Consider the following 20,916-nt stretch of genomic DNA (forward strand, 5'->3'; position numbering starts at 1 on the left):
ACTCCTGGTGAGCCCACACCCTTGTGGCAGAAAAGAGAGCAGCTCATCATACGGTCTCTAATTATAGTGCAAAGCCGGGGAAAACACATGCCCTGGCAGGGAGCAGATAGGTGAGGAAGAGGCAACCAATTCCCCCAAATGCATCAGCCGGGGGGCCGGGGTTAAAATCAGTGGCACCTCATAAGAAATCTGTGTCCTCCTTGCCACACGCACAGAGCACCAGCCTGCCTCGCACGACGGAGAAACCTTACAAACTGCTTAAATAGTCGCCTCTCCGCTCAGCCTCCGCAGGCCAGTTCACAGGGGCGTGCGGGGAGCGCGCGCTATATCTTTAAAAGGCTGCAGCCCCCCAGCCTGGCCCTCCCCTGCCCGGCCCTCTCGGCCCGATTGATGCGGGGAGGAGGCGCCTGGCGCTAACAAAAGTCTGCGGCGCTGGAGCGGGCGGAGCGGGGCTGCGAGCGTGGCCCGTCCCGGCGCGGGGCCGAGCAACAAGTGGCTGCTGCGCGGGCGGGGAGGGGGAGCCCGGCAGCGCCGGCGGGACCCGAGGAGCAGCGGCTCCTCCCCAGCGAGCTGCGGAAGGCGCATCAGTCCCTGCCGGCGGGCGGAGGTGGAGGCTGCGTCCTGGGATTGCTGCTGCCCCGTGTGTGGATTATAACTGGAGCTGCTGCCCAGCCGTGGTGCCCGCAGCGGGGGCCTGAGGGGGCGAGTGCACTGGGGACTCCCCCCCCCCCTTTTGGGGTGGCTGCTTGGGGCGGGGCTGGTTCTCCATGAAGGACCCGAGTGCCTATAGCATGTAGAAGCCGAACCTCCGCACCAGCGGGGTCCCCGCCCCGATCGCCTCCTTTCTGTGCCGGGGAGCCATGGTGTATGCTGGCAGCGGGAGAGCATGAAGCCTGCAGGATGGGCGCGAACAATGGCAAACAGTACGGCAGTGAGGGTGAGTGAGCCCAGCCCAGCCCAGCTACTCGCCGGACGCCTTGGGCGGGACCCCGCTCCCCTCGCCTTCCCTCCTCGGGCTGGGGCGGACGGGCGGGGACGTTCAGCCGGCTGCGGCGGAGTTGGCTTTGTGTGTCCCCCAGCCCGGGAGTGGGAAAAGTTCCCTTCCCAGGCAGTAGGGAGAGTGGGGGAGGGGGCTGGCCAGTTGCGGGATGGGTTTGGCTCGCCTCCCTTTTAGCCCAACTTTTGAAGCTTGTTTTATTCGGGCATCTCCTTGCTTGCAGTTGTGAAGGAAGGGGGAAGCTTTCCGGCCACCAGATGGGTGGCATAGGCAATATCAGGGATGTTCAAACTGAAATATTTCATATACATTCGTGTAAAGCAACCGGACCTTAGATGGGAGCTAGAAACCCCAGGTCTAAAATACACCGCTCCTCTCCAGCCTCACCGCGCTTCCTTTTCAGCCTCAGCTATATTTTATGCCCACTCCTGTATCGACACCAATTGGTCACTCCGCAAATCTGGTTACTTTTACATAGCTCCCATCGCTCTTGAGTGCTGCCTGTGTGCGCTTTACATGCAGTAACCCTTTCCCAGCTGGGTGGCTCTGCCTCACAGAACTGCTGCTACATAGCTTTGAAGTGTCTACAGCAAAGTTTTCCTGGTGTTTTCCGTCTCTCTCCCTGACAGCTCCTTGTACGTGTCTGTTCTCTCTGCAGACTGTGTCAGCTGTGTTGGCTAAGGAATGATAATTGGTCTGTTATCTTCGTGTCATCAAAGTTATTGGCAGGGAACATTTATATTTCCAAGACTTTTGGCAAATGGAAAGCTTCTGAAAGAAGCTGCCAGAGAGGATAAAAAGACTAAAGCACTTCTTTTTATTTTTATTTTGTGTAGTAGTAAAAGAGATTGGCTTCCCCCTTTAAAGAGTGAGCACAACTGCAATAAATTAACTGGATAAATTCTACTACAATAGCCTATTTGTAGGGGTATTAACTTTGACATAAGTCTGCCATTATAAAGACTGCATTTTAAAATAATGGCATTTTCTGCACAGGGAGCGGCAAGGTAGGGTCTGAGTTACTAGTTACTGATGAAACATATACACATCGATAGCTGAAGTAATTGGGTGTGCTTGTTACTTGGCTTTTGTTGCTGTACCTCATGCTCCCTTTATTGCTTTATCAGCCTGAAACCACCAGTAGAGTCGGTATTTTTAGTCATGTCAGTAACTTATTCCAAGGGTCATTCTGTCTGCCTGCTGCTGAGTGAAATCAAACACCTGGTTAGCCTTTCCAATTACTGTACTACCTCTTTGTTTACATCAGTGGTTCTCAAACTTTTGCATTGGTGACCCCTTTCATACAGCAAGCTTCTGAGTGCGACCCCCCCATACATTAAAAACACATTTTTATATTTAACTCTGTTATAAATGTTGGAGGAGAAGTGGGGTTTGTGGGTGGAGGCTGACTTCGTGACCCCCTTAGGGGTCACAACACCCAGTTTGAGAACCTCTGATTTACATGATCTCGGTCCTAGTTTTAACAATGTGCTGTGAGCACCTTCAGGTAGGTGCTGAGCATCTTAATGCCCATTGACCTCAGTGGCAGTTAAGTGCACTTTAGCACTTCCCTGGATCAGGCCCTAGATGAGCAGAAGGGTAAATAATGGAGAGTGATATTTAGCCATTTTTAAATGGCTAAATCCTTTCCAGTTTTCATGTTCAGGCATTGGACCAGTTTCTGTTCTATGTAAACTACATCAGTGAGGCTTAAAATATGAGGCAATTAAAATTATTCTGCTGTGATAGGTTCTTCATCAACCCCTCCCCCACTGCATTATTTCTAATGCTTTGCAACTTGTTCTTGTATCCTATAAATCTTGTAGTATGCAGTGTGGTATATGACTGCTTCCTGTCTGAACAGCAACATTTTTAAACCCCAGGGAGAAAGAGAAAGAGACAGAGTTAATGTTCTCCAGCTGTTATCCATAAATGCTACCTCTGCAATTTCACTTCAGTGAAACTTTACTGTGTTTGGTTTTAGATACACAGGATCTAATTCATCCTTATAGAAACCTATTGGTTTCAATGGTTTGCACCAGCAATAAATTTTGGTCTGCACTGAAGCATTGTAGGAGACTGCTGAAAAGGTCAGCTGGTAATAGGGGACCAATAGGAAGGTTTGAAAGTTTTCTGTTGCTCTGACTACAAAAGAGGCACTCTATTTTTATTTTTAAACTTCTAATGATCTTCTGTACAATTTACCCTCATGGTACCCAGGACAGTATAAAATCACTGGCTATGTTTGTAGTTAGGCCTATGACCTGTTACATTCTTTGAGACTCCAGCAGGCAAGTGCCAAAGAATACACGTCACTCACATCGAAAATATGCATGAAGATAGTGACAGAAAGGAAAAACACCTTTTTTTTTTTTTTTTAGTACAGATACTGAAATTCCTTTCATTTACTGCCAAATGAGCTCCCCCTTCAAAAGAGCCTATGAAGTCAGAAATTTTACCAGCCGGAGATCTGATTTACTCTGGTACGGGTGTTCACATCAATTCTTACTATCAGAACTTATTCTAGAAATGGACCAACCATGTGTCTTGAAATCTGCACCTCGGAGTGTTTTGTGAGGGAGGAATTAGCATTCTAATCCCTGCGACTAAATTCACCACTCCACATTAGATCCAAAATTGGAATGGACTTGTGCTTTAGTTCTGGTTTGTCAGCTGAAACCTTGGTTGCAAAGGGACACTATGTTTGGGGAAAATATTGTCTCCATCCCTCAACCTTCTCACAAATTTTTAGAGCCCTAATTGCAATTCATAAAGTGCTATTCTGTCTTTGGTGAATAGGGGTGGGGGACCCTGCACTGGGATGGTCAGCTGTCTTTTCCCCTCTCACCCCCCATTCTGTGCAGTAGAGCTTTTTGGTGAAAGAACTCCTTTAACAACATGCAGGGGGATTATGGGATTGATGCAGTTAACAGAGATGGGGTACGGGGATTTTATGACTTTTTTTTTTTTTAGGGTGCAGATATCCATGATGGATGGGGAAGAGTGTGTGAGAGATTTCATATGACATTGTCCTGCTCTATGTAAGGGAGTGCACACCTCCCTGTCACCTCATTTCCTTTGCTGCCTTTGTCCTCAGGCTAGATCTTCCCTAATTGTAGCTTTTTTTTTTTTTTTTTTCTTTCTTATAGGTGGTTTGTGTAGAGTGGTATAGGGTAGCTTATCATAAATGGTCTGCCTTTGTCTCAGGAACCTTTGGCCCCTCAGGGGCTCAGCAAAATCCCTGTGAGTTCCTTAAGAGCCTAAAGAGATAAGCCACCTGCTACTAGATCATATTGGAGACTGATGCCCATATCCAGTGCCTTCCATTTTGGCAGCAGATGTGCTTGGTAACCCAAGTGTGCAGTTTGCCATGACTTCATTCCCTGCACTAGAAGGGAGAGATGTTTGAGGATCCAAGCTCATCTGTCTTCTTCACACATACAGCCTGATGCTCTGATGCACTCATTGAGTGCACTGAGACTAGCCTAAATTCCGAGATTCTTTGTCATGGGACCGAAGATATTTTTCTGTTCCAGTCTCAGCTCCACTTTTTCTCATGGGCCCAAGACTGGAATTTCCTTGGCCTTATGCTGGGACAGAATCTCTTACCTCATGCCACTGGTGCTGGCTAAATCAAAAGCAGCACCAAAGACCAAACTGGCAACTGCCTATTCAGCCTTCAATAGCCTTAACAACACGGAAGCACCCAGCTCTGTCTCTACTCCTCATTTGACATATTTACCCCAGCCACCAACTCAGCATCTATTCTCTGATGCCAGTGCCTCTGTCTCAGTTCTACAAGTCCACACAGGTAACAGATAGGTGTCAAAGTTAGACTCAGGACTCATAGTTTGTCAGACCACTTTGTTTTATTGCACAGCGCTCTGCTAATACATTCAGATAATGTGAGCCCCCATGCAAGATTCAAACAGTCTTATTTATACAGATAAAAGGGTGCAAACTAAACAAAAGGACAGAGAGAGCAAAACTGTAAAATTTGCAAGGGTACAATATGCATATCCTGCTTCCTTATTAACTCTTATCCATCTAAGGCTAATGCTTCACCGATTGCCCTTAAGTGGGGCAATTCATTAAGCAGTTAATGTCTGCTTTGCTGCCCCCTGGCTTGCAGCATTTCTACTTAAAGGTACATACAGCATTCTTTAATTTATTCTATTTCTTTAATATAATTCATTTTACTTTCACATAGGATAATGGAAAAAGGAAATGTGTCATCACAGGAGGGATGTAAGCAAAAGGAAAGTGGAAGCACCATCTTTTTGTTCCTTAATACTCCTAGTTCAATGAGGGCCCCAGGTACTAGCCAATGGCACCACTGTGGTCTCTTCTATACTCTTACAGAGGGAGACAGCTCTGTGCTGACATGGGCTCCTCATTATTTAAGATCTCAGCAATGCCTTCATTTTTCTCCGTGCTGCCCTCTGTGTGGAGGTGAAGGGCACAAATGAGGCTACTAACCACTCCAAGCATATGCTTCTATGCTACTTGATTCTGTGCTTGTACTGACTTCTCCAGTCTCAATCTGGAACTGCCTTCAACCCCTTAGGAGATGAACCTGGAGGGTTCCCCAACTCGACCTCAAGACCCCTGTCACCTTTCGTCCCTTCAGATCCAGACATCAGGGGAGGATATCATGCGGGGCCCTCTCAAGCTTCTGAGGTAGCACCACATACAGGACTCCATGAAACCCTTGCTGGAGGCTGTGAGACTAACTCCTTCACTGATCTTGATACTGACTCTGATTCTGTTGCAGATACCGCCTCACCCAGTACCAAGGCAACCTTCCTTTCCAGCAGTGATACCAGCCTCAGCCCAGACCTTTAAGATCTGTGAGAGAATCTGCCTATATCTGAGTAATGGGACAAGACTCATTCAGAGGAATCTTAAAAATCTCCTTTGGAGGAACATAAGATGGCACCTTAGCAGAGGATCAGATTGGTGCTTCAATTGTTTCCCTTCATGACTAACACAGACAGTTTCAGGAACTACTGGGGAGAAAGGAAAATACACTACAGTTTGCAACTATAGTATATGGCAGCAGAGATGTCTATTGAACTTAATAAAATGCAAACGCTAGAGAAGCTGGTCCTACCCATCAGCTCTGGCCTTCCCAAGCTGGCCAAGACTGGCTGTCTCCCTCTTCATTCTCATCCTCCTCCTGTATCCAAGAGTGGTAAGATGTATCCAGTATTAGCTGAAGGACACCTCCCTCTGACCAGTTCCATAAGTTGAAATGGACAACACAGAAGAAAGTAAGGGGCACAGTGAGATACCCTGTTGGACCTTTTGACAGGAGGGTGTAAGCTGGATGCTTTTGGCAGGATGTTTTACTTATCCAGCTAATTATGCCCTATGGGACGCCCTGAACCCCACTGGAGTCTCTGTGCGTGGGGAACAGAAGGAAGCAGCCAGCACCCTGGTCACTGAGGGTCATGTACTTGCTAGGCAATTTCCAAGAGCGACATATGCCTTGGTTCTCTTAGTGTACATTTGCAAAGGAGTACTTGGAGTTTGGTTTGTGCTTTCACCAATTGCTACCCCTTGGATTTAGCCTTGCGCTCCAGTGGTCAGTTTCAGAGAGCTACCCTACTGCCTATATTAAGCTAAACTCCTTGTCCAGTCATCCTGGTGGAGCACTGCTTGTTGATCTCTGTCAAGTGAGGGTACGCAGACCTTTGAAAAGTTACCTAACAGTAACTGTTGTTCAAGAATTTCCTCTGCATTCACACTACTTGCCAACCCCCCTCTTATCTCCCGCCCCCCTCCAGCTGTGTAATCTTATTTAACATCGAGACTCCGGTTAGAAGGAACTGAGGTGGATGGGAGTGGGGCCAGGGCAAAGACATCTCCCTCTTGTGAGACTACTTGTGCATCCCCAATGGACACTGCCTTTTAAGACCGATTGAATCTTTGTTTGAGATTCTTCTCAAACACATTGAACCTTTCATCTGTGATTTGCTTTTTGAAAAATTTAAATCCAAAATTTGAGCTGTTGCTTGGGTGTGACTGGTCACCCTAAATCACAGGGTTCTTTGTGTTCCCTGAGTGAGGCTCACATGCTTAGTTACGAACGGTTCATGTTTAAAGGATGTAAGTAGCCATGCTGAATTTAGTGGGTCTGTTTGCATGCTTAGAGTTGAGCCTAAACATAAGAGTTTTCAGTTTCAGGATCTGTATGGGGATAACTTTTGAGACACTGCACATCTTTGCAGAAAGGAGGGGGGGGGGCAGGGATAGCTCAGTGGTTTGAGCATTGGCCTGCTAAAACCAGAGTTGAGTTCAATCTTTGAGGGGGCCACTTAAGGATCTGGGACAAAATCAGTACTTGGTCCTGCTAGTGAAGGCAGGAGGCTGGACTCGACGACCTTTTGGGGTCCCTTCCAGTTCTATGAGATAGGTATATCTTCATATATAAAGTAAATTCACTTTCTGGTAATATTCTGGTATAAAAGTTTAAAACTTGTGCTCTGTGAGCATTCATGAAAATAAAGTTAGTCACATGTATCTTCCTGGCAAACAAACTTGTGTACACAGCTGAAGTGTTTTAATTTAAAATTTTCTGATTCTTACACAGTATTTTTCTGCAGGATTCACCTACCTCTAAAAATTATTAAACATTCCAAAGTCCAGTTTGACTTGTTATAATATGGGTACTTGTATTTATCATGCATTTTACTGAGTGTGGGCAATGACAATAGACTATTTTTTTAGGGAGTATGTACAAAATTTAAGACCGCAAATGACTTTCCAGTCTATAATAATATGTCAGTCTCTTCTAATTTCAAACCTCCATGATCAAGTGATTGTATGAAGTGGTGTTGTAGCAGTGTTGGTCCCAGATATTAGACAAGGTAGGTGAGGTAACGTCTTTGATTGGACCAAGTTCTGTTGGTTGGAGAGACAGGCTTTCTTTGTGTAAGCTTGAAAGATTCTCTCTCTCACCAACAGAAGTTAGTTCAATAAAATATATTACCTCACCCACCTTCTCTCTGTGATCAGCTGAGAAGCTTATATCTCCTCCCAACGATTATCTGTCATTTGTGTTAGGTAAGCTGATGGTGTATACTTTCATTTAAAGCTCTTTGCTATATATGGAAACTGCTGAACTTAAAATATTATTTCTAGACTTTGTAAAATAGGAAATTTCTATTGAATTCGAGAGCAAAGCTAACGAACATCTATGGGTTTGGGGGTGTTTTTGCACCAGAAGAACTTGGATGGGGAGGGATTTTTTTTTTTTTATGTTCCTTTGAGTAAAAGAATTTTGTAGGATCATATTGATCTCTGGAAAACATTGTTCGTAATTGTCATCATTTCAGGGTAACTGCACCTGTATTCTCTCTCCATGATCCCTTGAGGGCACCCACTTAAGTTTCTGGTTCCTAGCCATAACCTCTTTTGGGCAGAGACCCATGTCTCTCTCCATCCTGACGGGGGGTATTAAGACTGCACAGCTCCCTGTGTTACAGTGGTGTCCCCAGCAAGCCAGTGTGTCTAAATAAGCTGTGCTTCATTGCCCACCGTTATGAGTTACCATGCAGCTCCTTCTAAGCAACATGTTTATTCTTAAGGTAAAAGCATTACAGAGAATACAGGTGCTAAAAAGCTTACTAGAAGTCACCCTGAGCTCCAACCTCGTGCTCTGGTAGATTTCAGTCCTTCAAAACCCACAAATAGACTTGCCCCACCCCCCGCCCCCCACCCACCCATGTTTAGAAGTTCATCTATCTTAGATTCAGAACTGGAACAAGGTCTGGGCAGAGCAGCTTTCTCTTTTATACAGTTCAGATCTTTGTTACTGAAGGCCAGGACCAGGTAATAGGCAGATAAAACTCTGTCCTTGGGGCATAGCTTCAAAATTCTGGGGGGTTTGCATAACTGCAGTTGGGTAACTTGTATTAACCTCTCCCTAGGAATTCCCCAGGAAATCCACTTAGCACCTATTGTCCCCAAAGTCCATACTTGTCTCGCATACTTTCAATATAGTCTTTTTAACTCCCAGGTTTTATGATGTTCACATCTCCCCCAGAGAGGTTTCATATACTCCCAGCCCACAAAAATTAATATACGTAATACAGTAAGGTTTTTCAAGGGCATTGAAGAAATTTCCTGCAGATGTCTCAGTAATAACTTCATTTTAGATTTGAGAGTTACATCAGCACACTCTAGGCTCTGAATTACTGAAGGCATAATTAAAATTTAATCCTTAAGAGCTTGTTCCTACAGTCACACTTACACGAATAGCCTCACTGAAGTCAATTGATTACTCAGATGGGTGATCTTTCACAGTATTGGACATTAATTTATCTTTATAGTTAATTTAATAGGAGTGTGTCTAATGTTGTCACTCACTTTCAGTCCCTTCACCACTAAGGAGGCCTTTCACCTATCTGCCAATGACCCAGCATCAAGGAGGAGAGTTGAGTAGGGAAATGCCTTCGTCTGGCTTTTGTCTGTTTTCTGAATAACACAGATTTTTCATTCCATCATAAGAACTGTAAAGTTCAGCTTTTTCAATAATATTTTGTTAAAATATATTTTCACTTTTTTCCTTTTGCTCCTGAAGCAATGACTTATTTTAAGAAAAGTGCAATCTGAACAAATAATTTGCATAACATTATTAATTAAAAAAATCACGAGGCTGAATTTAATTGATAGCTCAGGCAAGAGTTACATGTAGTGCAGACAGTTGCTGTGCAACTCTCCTATCATACAGTTTTGCTGGTGCACCTCTGTGCTTGTCTGAATAGTGATAGTCCGTCTGGCACTTTTTTTTTTTTTTTTAGATTGACACTAGGAGATGCTGTTGAAACCCATTTCATGTTCATGGAGCCTGTGACATGGTTCCCATATTTTTCATAGTAATATGATATGGTTGTGTCATAATCATAATGTATTTTATGCAAGGTAGATCATGTGAGGTATCATTGGAAAGGTTGATTGATTATCCTATTTGTATGCATGTATCCTTTTTGTATCTAAAGTTAGGAATATTGACTGTACATCTGTACTACAAAAGTGTTTGCACCTGGGGAACGCCCACCCGACAGAATGCGATCAGTCTGGCTGGCTAGCTGGGAACAAGTCAATGGACCATTAGGGAAAAGATATGAAAGGGATCCAGACTGAAATAGTCCAAACAAAAAGGCCTACTGATATTACTCAAGGGCTATGTTATGACCATGCCTCGTGAACAAGAATAGCGTGGGACCAGAAATAAGTGAACCAAAACTGGTGTGTTGGAAACCATGCCTAATTGGTGGACGAAATGAGAGGACAGGCTGTTCCACCCACCACTCTCTTTTGGGGGTCCTTTTTTTTTTTTTAGGAGAGACTTTGGGAGAAAAATTGTTTACTGGTGCATGCTTCACTATCATGGCTGTCCCTCTGTCCTCCCTCCCACTCTGGGGACCCCAGCCGCCTTCATCCTGATCTTGAGAGATGTCCTGATCAGGCTGGGACAGAAAAAGGGACCCTGATGACATTGCCACTTCTGTATCTCATACACCATCTGGGATAAAATGGGGACTCTAACAACAGACATATCAACAGTTCCAGCTAATCTCAACTAACTTCTCTTTTCCCCAAACAGAAAGTTATTGCCATATAAGAGAGAGTCAAAGAAGGGAGTTTCCCTTTAGATGGGGAGAGCTTTTATAAGGAAAAAGGGACCAAGGGATGTTGCTAAATGAAAGCTTTATTTAATACTTCAACTGCTTTAACTGTGTTTCCTTCTTTTCTGAATCTTTAATAAAAGGGATGCTTAAGGGTATGTTTGCTCTAGTACTAAGCAGGCTGAGGTCTCTGTATACCAAACCCAGACCTCTATTCCAACTGTTTAATGTTGGACAGGGGTTGGGTTATGTTTACACCTTTTGCCCATTTATTCCATGTAAATTAATATGGCTGACCCTAATCAAAACATTTTGTCTGTTTTCCCAATAGAGAATTGAAAACTTTCAGCAAAACAAGCTAACCATGAAAAACTGATTTTATTGAAACTGTGGTTTCCATCAATAAAATACTTGAAAGGAAAATTCTTGGCCAGCTCTAACTGTCCAGTTTTAGAATATCTGGTGCAGATGACTGGGAGCACACATTAACACAAGGAGGGCTGTGTGCACAAAGGTGGCTTTAAGGTCATGGTGTGAGATCCAGTGGGCAATGCACTATTTCTCTAGAAATGACCTTTAAGTTAACTAACCCAAACCACCTCACCCAGAAAAATTGATCTATATGCCTGATTCTACTCTGGATAAGGCTGACCTGTGAAGATGCTTCCTCTTCAGGAGGGAAATGGATTGCAGGGCCCTACCATTATTGGTAGCACTTGTCCTCCATCTGTGTTTGGGAAATTAGTCTCCCATGATCACATAATTCCTAGTTGGGTTTATTTCATTAAAAATATTAGAGGTCTCTACCCATATCTACATTGGATCCATTACATCAATTCTAATTTCTTTATAGTCTACCTCATCATTAATGGACAATGCTACTCCACCACCTTTACCTTTTTCTGTCTTTGCTGATCAGCATGTAGCCTTCAATACCTGTATTCCAGTCATGACTCCTATTCCACCATGTTTCTACTATCCCTATAATATCTGGTTTCACTTCCTGCACCAGTAGTTCTAGTTCCTCCATTTTTTTAATCCACACTCCTTGCATTGGTATACAGACATCTTAGATGTTTCTGCATGGTTTCATCCAGGTTCCTCACTCGATTAGCTACAGTCATTTTACTGCCAGCTTGGCACTATCGTTCCTCTTGTTGTCCATTCTACTACCCTAAGTTCTTTTCTTCATTGCTGCGTCCTATTTTACTTGATTTTCCTCTGTCAATATCAGAATCAGGCCCAGAGATTACATGAGCATCTCTCAGTGGACCCCTATATTCCTAGTTTAAAGCTCTTTAATCAGTTGTGCTAGCCTCCATCTCAGAAGTCTTTTTCCCTCCCTACTCAGACAGAGGACTGTTCTCTTCCTGTGAATGCTTTCCAGTGGTCAAACATCCCAAAGCTCTCCTCTCATAGCACCATTGCCTGAGCCATCTGTTGATCATCATAATCTTGACTCACCGTCACTCTCTTCTAACAGGGACAGGTAGAATCCCACTGAAGATCACTTGAGTCTCCATTTCTTTAAGCCTCTTCCTCAGCCTGGCATAGACTTCCTTGATGTGTCCCAGAAAGAATCTAGCTGTATCATTTGTTCCCACGTGAAGGACGGTCAGTGGATTCTTTCCTGCTCCCATTAGGAACTTCTTCAGCTTCAGATCCACATCCCATATCTTAGCTCCCAGAAGACAGCACACCCTTCTGTTCTCTGGACCAGCTTTGATGACAGGCTTGTCTGTTCTTCTTAGTTGGGAGTCTTCAGTCATGTAGACCTGCCTCTTCCTGGTGTTGATTCGATTTTTCTGGCTGCAAGTAATCTTGTCTTCTGTTCACTTGCTATCTTCTGTGAATGATCCTCTGTCCTCCTGGGGTTCCCAACTCTGGCTATTCCATTCTCTCTTATAGGAGTAGCCGCGTGTGACACTACACCCCATATTCTTCATAGAGATAATGTTATGATCTGAATATGGCATAGTTAAGATGTTTTATGCAAGATGGGTCTTGTGAGAGATCATTGGAAAGGTTATGATTTACAGAATGTGATTATTCTATTTGTATGCCTGTATCATTTCTGTATCTGAAGTTAGTGAATATTCCTATGTATCAATTGCAAAAGTGTTTGCACCTGGGCAACACCCACCAGACAAAATGGAATCAGTTTGGATGGTTAGTCAATAAACCATTAGGGAGAACAACAGGACTTTGAAGATGCTAATCTCCAACCTTCCTGAGAAGTTTCCTGGGATGCAGCTTTGGCACTGCAGGGTCATGTGATCATGTCACCTAGTACTGGACCCCATCTTGACCTGCTAGTATTTTTCCAAAAAAAGGGGTGGAGATGAAACTGGGAAACAAAGGATTACGGCCATATGTAAATCCTATTTAACTCACTCCCAAGCATTAATCAGGATTGGTTCTTCACTGAATCCCTGCCCAAGAAGACTGCTAAAAACACCGAAGACTGAACTGGGGAAGAGCTAGACCCAGGTTAGAAGGTGTCTGGCCTATGAAGGGAATATCTGGAATTCTAAGCTGCAAGCAAAAGAAGTTTGTCTTAAGAAATCTCTGCAACCTGCTTAAAACAACATTTAGGATGAGAAATGACTACTTGTAGCCAGTTTCTTTAGTGTATTAAGCTTAGTTTGCATGTTTGCTTTATTTGCTCAGTAATCTACCTTGATCTGTTTGCTATCCCTTATAATCACTTAAAATCTATCCTTTGTAGTTAATAACTTGTTTTGTTTTCTAAAACCCAGTTTGCGCAATTCATAACTGGTGGGGGGCAAAAGGCTGTGCATATCTTCCTCCACATTGAGAGAGGGAGTGAATTTCATGAACTTATGCTATATAGTTTTCTGTGCTGTGCAAGACCACACAACTTTGGGTTTACACTCCAGAGCAGGTATGCACTTGAGTGCTGGGCAATCTCAGAGCTGAGTCTTCCCATCAAGAGCTGACCAGTGTCTGTGTCTTTTTTGCAGCTGGGTGTGGCCCTACCTCTGTGTGTGTGTGTGTGTGTGTGTGTGTGTGTGCTTGAGGGCCTGGCTCAGCAGGACAGGGTGAGGGAGCCCAAGCTGGTGGAACAGATAAGCTCAGTGGGACCCCAGTACATCAGGTGGCACCCTGGATGGGGAGGGGGGGGACACAACCCATCACACTACTCTTTCCTTTTTTTTTCTTGCCCTGCTACCTCCTCTTGTTGCTTGCCACACCCCTGCATTTTCCAGCTCAGCAAACCTGTTCCTCAGCTGTATTTCTCCTTCACTAGCCAGTCTTTTTCCTTTGCCTTGTTCTCACAGTCACATGCCACTTTCTTCATCAAGCATTCTATCCTCACAGTTTTCTGGTCCAGCATGTGTCTGAAAGTCTTGAGGTTTCCCTTCAGCCTTCCTCTCCATCTGCTCACATCCCCTTTGAAATTCAACCATAGTTTCTAGCAGCATCTCCAAACCTCAGATCTTCTCTTCCATCCTCTGTAGCTGCCATAGTCCTCCCTCCTGATCTTTTGTCAAGAAGGAAAAACAAGAACCCAATTCCGTTCTCACAAAGAAGATTCTCCCCAAGCTCTCCTGTTTTTAGCTCTGGTTCAGATTCTGCTGCCAGTTACATCAAGGACAGAACTTGTTCTACCTGTGCTTGGTTGGATACCTTAAGTAAAAGGTAGGAGTTGGATGGAGCTTTGGAGAAGGTCTAGGTCAGTTTCTTTAAATCTGAACTGGTTCTCCCCATCCCCAAATGTTAGTTATGGTGATGGTGACAAGCTGAGGTGCCCTAGCAGTGGGGTAGAAGTTCTAGGAGGAAGATGGTTTTCAACCTGTTCCATAGTATGACCCCGTGTTACAAAGTTTTTGGCCTTTTCCATTTATTTAACCTTAAAGAAGGGAGGCTGCTCATGACCACTTCACCTTCCCTCAAACTTTGCAACCCTGTAGGCTGAGAACCAATGTTCTAGGACAAATATTTTCTTTTGATAAACTTCCCCCATGGATTACGTCAATGTACACTATATGTTTAGGATGCATAATTGGCACAGAGGCAGTGATAATTGGGAATGTTTATTTAAACTTTTTTCTTTTATGACTCTTTATGATCAATGAAGTCTTTGACTAAAAATGCAATCTTGGGGTCTGATCCTATAGATAGGTGCACAGAAGTCCATTAACTTACAAATTGTATACTGAATATTGCATTGACTGCCATGGTTTTCACTCTGTCATAGTACATGTCTTCTGGATCAGGGTCTGGACATGCATTATTGGTGTAGCAACCTGTATACCGAAACATATAGTACAGTGGCATTTCTGAATTGCAGAGTAGTCATGTTTAGATTAACATAGACATTACATTCTTGCTGCAGTACAGTAAATGGTAATCCTATACCTAACCTGAGCTATATATTCCAGGGAATTAATGGCTTGGAGTACTAGTAAATCCTCCTAAAAATGTTTCTTGGAGGAAAGAAAGAGGAAACAGGAAGTTCTCTCTCGTGCTTGTGTTTGAATCAGGAAATTCCTGTCTATAGCTACATAAATTTGTCTCATTAGTGTCTTAAATCATGTGAAGTGTCTCTTTCTCTCTCTGGGACTTATGGACAAGTGATTCACACTGGGAGTTTTTTGTTGTTTTGCGGAATTGTATATTTACGAGCACATCTCTGGGCTCTGAAGTTCCAGGTTTATTAGACCGCAGCCAAATGATTAAATGGGTTTATTTTGTCAGAAGGAGACAGTGTTATATTGCTTTGCTCCATAAATTTACTTCTCTGATGCAGAAGAAATGAGTTTTTGCCCTGAAAATGGGAGCTTGCATTTAGCTGCTTACAGTTGAGTGTAGTCCCCATAACAAATTTCTTGGGTCAGATTTTGGCCTTAGCTATGTCCTCCATCACAGTGATCTGGTCTCACCAAGAGGCTGTGCATGCCCCCCTGAAGACTCCCAGAACTTGGGCAGTATAGGGCTAAATTTGCAGTCCTCCCTTCATAAGGTTGTGCTGAGGAAGGAGTGGCTAGAGTGCTTTGCCTTCTAGCTATTCTGGACTGGGGTGTAGATACCCAGGTAATCATGATATTGTTACACTTTGATGTGTCCACATGTAGTTAGTATATTGCTTGGATTGCAAACTACATAAGGATCATAATGAAGAGGTAGCATCAACATATCAAGCTGGAGGGAATGTGTTGTAATGAACTGCCATGCTAGATCCCATTTTAAATATCTCTCGGTGATCTGGAAGAAGAATTAAACAGCACGTTAATGACAGCTGGTCATCCTATGTAAGGAGGAGTTCTGGAACATCCGTGTGAACAGAACTAATGTAAAGGGGGTAGAGAGGCAGGAAATATTGACAGAACACCACAGTGATGATTAACTAGAAAAAATGCAAGCTCTCATCTCCGATGGAGAGATCCAAATGCTTTGTATGGGATTTAACCCCCCGCATCCTGAAAGCGGTAATACAGAATGAGAGTTTGGAGTAAAAGATAGCAAAGTACTGCCCCACCACAATGCAAAACCATATGTTAAAAAACAGGAGATGTTTGGGGCTGTGCTTGAAGAGGTAGGTATCTTGTCACAAAAGCATGGCGTCTATATGGCTTTGATGTGACTTCATCTGGAACACTGAAATAATCTAACTAGCACAGTATCAGAAAGATGACATCTTGGAGGGAGTCTGTAGAAGAGCAGAAGGGATTAATTTGATTGTGTGTATGTGTTAAAACTTCAATAAATGACTCAAAAGATATGAGTATACAAATGTTTTAAGAGTGTAAACACTAGGGATTCCGGAACTACTCATGATTGTATGACTTCTGTATGAATTGAAGGAATGAAACTAAGAAAGCGTGCATGTAGAACTTATTTATATTGTTTAGGAATGCCAGTCATAGACCAGGAGCCCCTTGTGCTTGGTAATGAACAAACTTGAGACGGGCAGTCCCTGGCCGAAATTGCTTATAATCAAATTATAAAACAGATAAGCATGCTGAATGACAAGGAGATAGATTCCACTACCTAATAGATCTTCTTTAGCTCTATTTTTCATAAATTTTGTCTAGTATATTAAACTATATTTGAGGGAGCTTTTTTTATCAGTGTCACAAATGTCATTACTTTTTTTATCAAGTTAATGATCAGTAATAGGTTCTGAAATGTGAAATATAATTAAATTGTGGAAACTATTGTTCTACTGAAGATCATGTCTTCTTTTGAATTTTCAACTCTTGGAATTGAGAGGGATGGGTATAAATGCCCGAAAACAGGGAGCATGCATTTAAAATGTTGCTCAGTTACAATCCATAATGGTGCTAGCTCTCAGGCAATCAGAAGGCTTCTGTTTTCCTGGTGTCCCATGTTGCTGCTTTCCTATGAATTTCAGTAGTAGTAAATGAAAACTGTCTGGACAGTTGTGTGCAGTGTGCCATGGGATTGTATAGATTGCTACAATTGACTGGATCATTGAAAAGTTTGACAGTGGCCATTACATGAACTTCTTCCTGTTCCCACTAAACTCTCATTCAATGTCTTTTTTCACATGTCATTGGACAGTTTAGACCAGGAGTCGGCAACCTTTCAGAAGTGGTGTGCCTAGTCTTCGTTTATTCACTCCAATTTAAGGTTTCGCGTGCCAGTAATACATTTTAACATTTTTAGAAGGTCTCTTTCTATGTCTCTAATATACAACTAAACTATTGTTGTATGTAAAGTAAATAAGGTTTTAAAAATGTTTAAAAAGCTTAATTGAAAAATAAATTAAAATGCAGAGCCCCCCGGACTGGTGGCCAGGACCTGGGCAGTGTGAGTGCCACTGAAAATCAGCTTGTGTGCCGTCTTTGGCACGCATGCCATAGGTTGCCTACACCTGGTTTAGGCAGATACAGACAGTAAAACATCACCAGCACACTTCCCAACTATGCCTGGCCATACCTTGATGCATTGTTGAAAGTCAAAAATCTGAAGTATGGTAGTGATATCACTTTGTTCTGAAGTGACTAGGGCTTACCCTTACTGGGGCCTTACATAATTTCAGCACTTAACTTTGTAAAAACAGTTTTGTAGCCCACGAAACCTGTGGAGCTAGATACAGATGTTTGAGTTCTTTTTGTGTATAAAAAACTGCCTATCCCTTGAAACCTTAGTTTCTCCTTGTCATTAGTGTGTGTGTGTGTGTGTACATATTGCACCTAAACATTTCTAAGAAATGTTTCTGCAGACATGAAAGCTATTTTGGTTTTCTGGCTCCATCCTCCATGTATGCTATTGCATATGGAGGCTTTACTTTTGTTCATTCTTGTTTTTTTTCCCCCTTAAGTTAAAGTAAAAGCCATTGAGGACTAAAAGCATATGTTTTGCTCTTTGTGTACTGTAACTTAATCACCCAAAGACTTGCAGTCAGTAAGAGAGGTGACTGGACAAAATAGACACACTGAGAGTTTAGGAGCAAGAACTTCAGTTTATACTTATTTCTGGCAGACTGCCATCTGTTAAACTTGTTTTTAATATTTTTCGACAATTAAAACCAAGCTTCCTAAACTCAAGGGAATTCAACTTGCTTCATAATGTAACACTGGCACAGGACTACATTGTACCATCCTAGAAAATTATAATAAAAAGTAACTGATCATGAACAGGGTATAATTTGTAGTATAAAATAAAACAAACATAAGTGAAAAATCATTTCAGTATTTATTTTAAACTTAGAGGACAGGATTTCCTTCCATTCTCACACTGATATAGCCATGAGCTCATCAAATCCTAGTTAAGAATACATGACCAAAATACATATCCTACTAGAAAGGTAAAGATTTGCTGCTTCCCCGTTTTCTCTTTTTTGATTTGGTTCAAAAGGAGTTAAATCCCAGATCCATATTATTCTGACAGTTTCTATTTAGCAGATTAACTACTGAGTTTAGAAAGGACTCTGGATTACTTTCCAGTGATCTAAACTATATAGTAGAACCTCAGAGTTATGAACAGCAGAGTTATGAACTGACCAGTCAACCACACACTACTTTTGGAACCGTAACTATGCAATCAGGCAGCAGCAGAAACCAAAATAGAAAAATAAAAATAAAAAGAAAATACAAGATAGTACTGTTAAACGTAAACTACTATAAAAATAAAGGGAAAGCAGCATTTTTCTTCTGCATAGTAAAGTTTCAGAGCTGTATTAAGTCAATATTCAGTTGTAAACTTTTGAAAGAACAACCATAATGTTTTGCTCAGAGTTACGAACAATTTCTCTTCCAGAGAGATGTTCGTAGCTCTGAGGTTCTACTGTAAAATGCTTTCAATCTCAAGATGGTAAACAAGGAAGGATGTACTAGAATTCCACAGTGCTTTGCAAAGACACAGTAAGCTTTCTGCAAAGCTGGAGCTCCTACTAGGAATGCAAATGGGAGTTATTTTATAATAATTTTTTTAACCTTTCCCTATTACCAAAAAAAAACAAAAGTTGATTGTCATTTTTACATTTGTTGCTGTCCCTCAGGCTAAATGGGCAATCACAAATGTAAATGTCTTTGTCAACATTTTACCACAAATTATTTTAGACTCAACTACCTGTCAGCGTCCTGACCACTTCAAGTGCTCAATTTAGGTATAACTTTCCAGTGATATGGAGAAGTCCTTAAAGTCCAGCTCATAATGATGAAATCATAGCCTGCCCTGTTAAAGTCAGAGAGGCCAGAATTTCACTCACAGTGCTTAAGAAGTGGATATACATAAAGCCTTGGCAAAAAGAATACCAATAAAACATTTTTAAATGGCTTAAATTCTTTCAAAATTAGACTTTCTTTCACTCACATACAGATTGTGATATAGTCTGTGTAACAGTTTGGGCCTATTTTATAGTGCCCTCCTCCTGCCTGACCAAGATTTATTCTGCTAGGTCAGTTCACTTCCTCGGTTAAGCCATGTCTGTGAGTTCTCAAGGAATCTGGGGAAACTATCTTCAGCTGGGATTTTTTTAAATTGAATCTTTATAACTAACACAATTTCCACCACTTGCAGACTCTTACTTCAGAGTCTGTGCAAGCACAGCAGTCCCTTCCCCAGACTGGTCTCTCATGCCAGCAATTCCCATAACAAGCTTTCTTGGCTCAGTCTCCAGCCCTCAAGGGCTCCCCAGACAGCCTCTTCTCTTGTCCATTTGGTTTTCTGGAGCCAGAGCCAGTGCAACTACTAGGCGAACTAGGCAGTGGCCTAAGGCGGCAAGTGGCTGGGGGCGCCTGGGGCCGTCCTCAGGCATAGGCAGCTGGGTAGGGCACCTGAAAATTTGGGGCACCACTGGGTCTTAGTGTCCACACTACTGGTTTTCCTAGCCCGGTTCTGACACTGCAGGCTCTGAGTCTTCCTGGGAAGGGGATCTAGTAGATAAGAGAAACAGTCTCCAGCCTGCCAGACCTATTAGCACAACACTGAAACTGTTAAAGAGCCATTCAAGGGATAATGAAGATATTTAACAGGTATTTGCCAACCTCCAGGTATCTATGGTCAGTTTCTGAATGTACTGACAAAAACAGTTGTGCATGATTCTTATATTACTCAGAACATGTCAGTCTACAGGACCTTAGTTTAAAATTTGCTTTAAAAATATTTCATTAGTGAGTTGGTGAAGATTATAAAATCACATCTCTAAAAAATCCTTGCATAGATTTTTAGATGCACAATCATCTTGAGCTTTAAATGCTTGGCTTTTCAGACATATGGTTTTTTAAATAAATTCTTCAAAAGGCCACCCTTATCTAAAATACACATTTTAATTATTATAGTAAAAAAAACTTACTTCTAAAGTCTTCCTGTCCTTTCTGTCCATCCATTTCTCCCTTCACCCCTTCTTTTCCCCACCACCCCCACCCCATGAAGGAATTAACAGCCCTTTGCTTCCAGATAGCTGGACAGAGTTTCCCTTTCTTTACTTCTGACTATCTGATGAACTAGTTTTAAGCAAAATCAGTACTTTAGTAAGATATAAAATCTTTGGAAACATATTTTTTTTAAAATTGGTGAAATTTCATAAACATGTGTATTGTTATGGAGATCACACACAGTAAATTAGTGTTCCCTTTTTCCAAAAGAAATGAACATTGTTATGAACACACTAAACCTGTGTGACTGATTAATTTAAAATGTCTGTTCAGTGAGTTAAATATGTAGTAATCTGGAATGATTACTTTATGAAGGCTTAAGAGTACATTTAAAATATAAAATCAGCTTAGAAATACTGATTAAGAAAATGTAAAACCGAGAAGAGCTGCATCATGTATTCCATAATATTTAAAG

The 20,916-nt window shown here is 42.3% G+C and overlaps 1 protein-coding gene across 2 annotated transcripts in view; it reads left to right on the forward strand.

The window, feature by feature from the left end:
* Positions 1–452: 452 nt before the first annotated feature.
* The window catches only part of FBXL7 (F-box and leucine rich repeat protein 7), a 357,295-nt gene continuing 336,831 nt past the window's right edge, over positions 453–20,916 (forward strand). The window contains exon 1 of one of the 2 annotated variants that reach the window (XM_034761566.1): positions 453–937. Coding sequence is in view for 1 of the 2 variants with exons in the window: in XM_034761565.1 (XP_034617456.1) it covers positions 868–937 (70 nt within the window). In the remaining variant the exon portion in view is untranslated. The remainder of the gene's footprint in view (positions 938–20,916) is intronic. The other variant, XM_034761565.1, reaches the window with a different exon arrangement.

Source organism: Trachemys scripta, chromosome 2 (assembly GCF_013100865.1).
Source record: "Trachemys scripta elegans isolate TJP31775 chromosome 2, CAS_Tse_1.0, whole genome shotgun sequence".
NCBI lineage: Eukaryota > Metazoa > Chordata > Testudines > Emydidae > Trachemys > Trachemys scripta.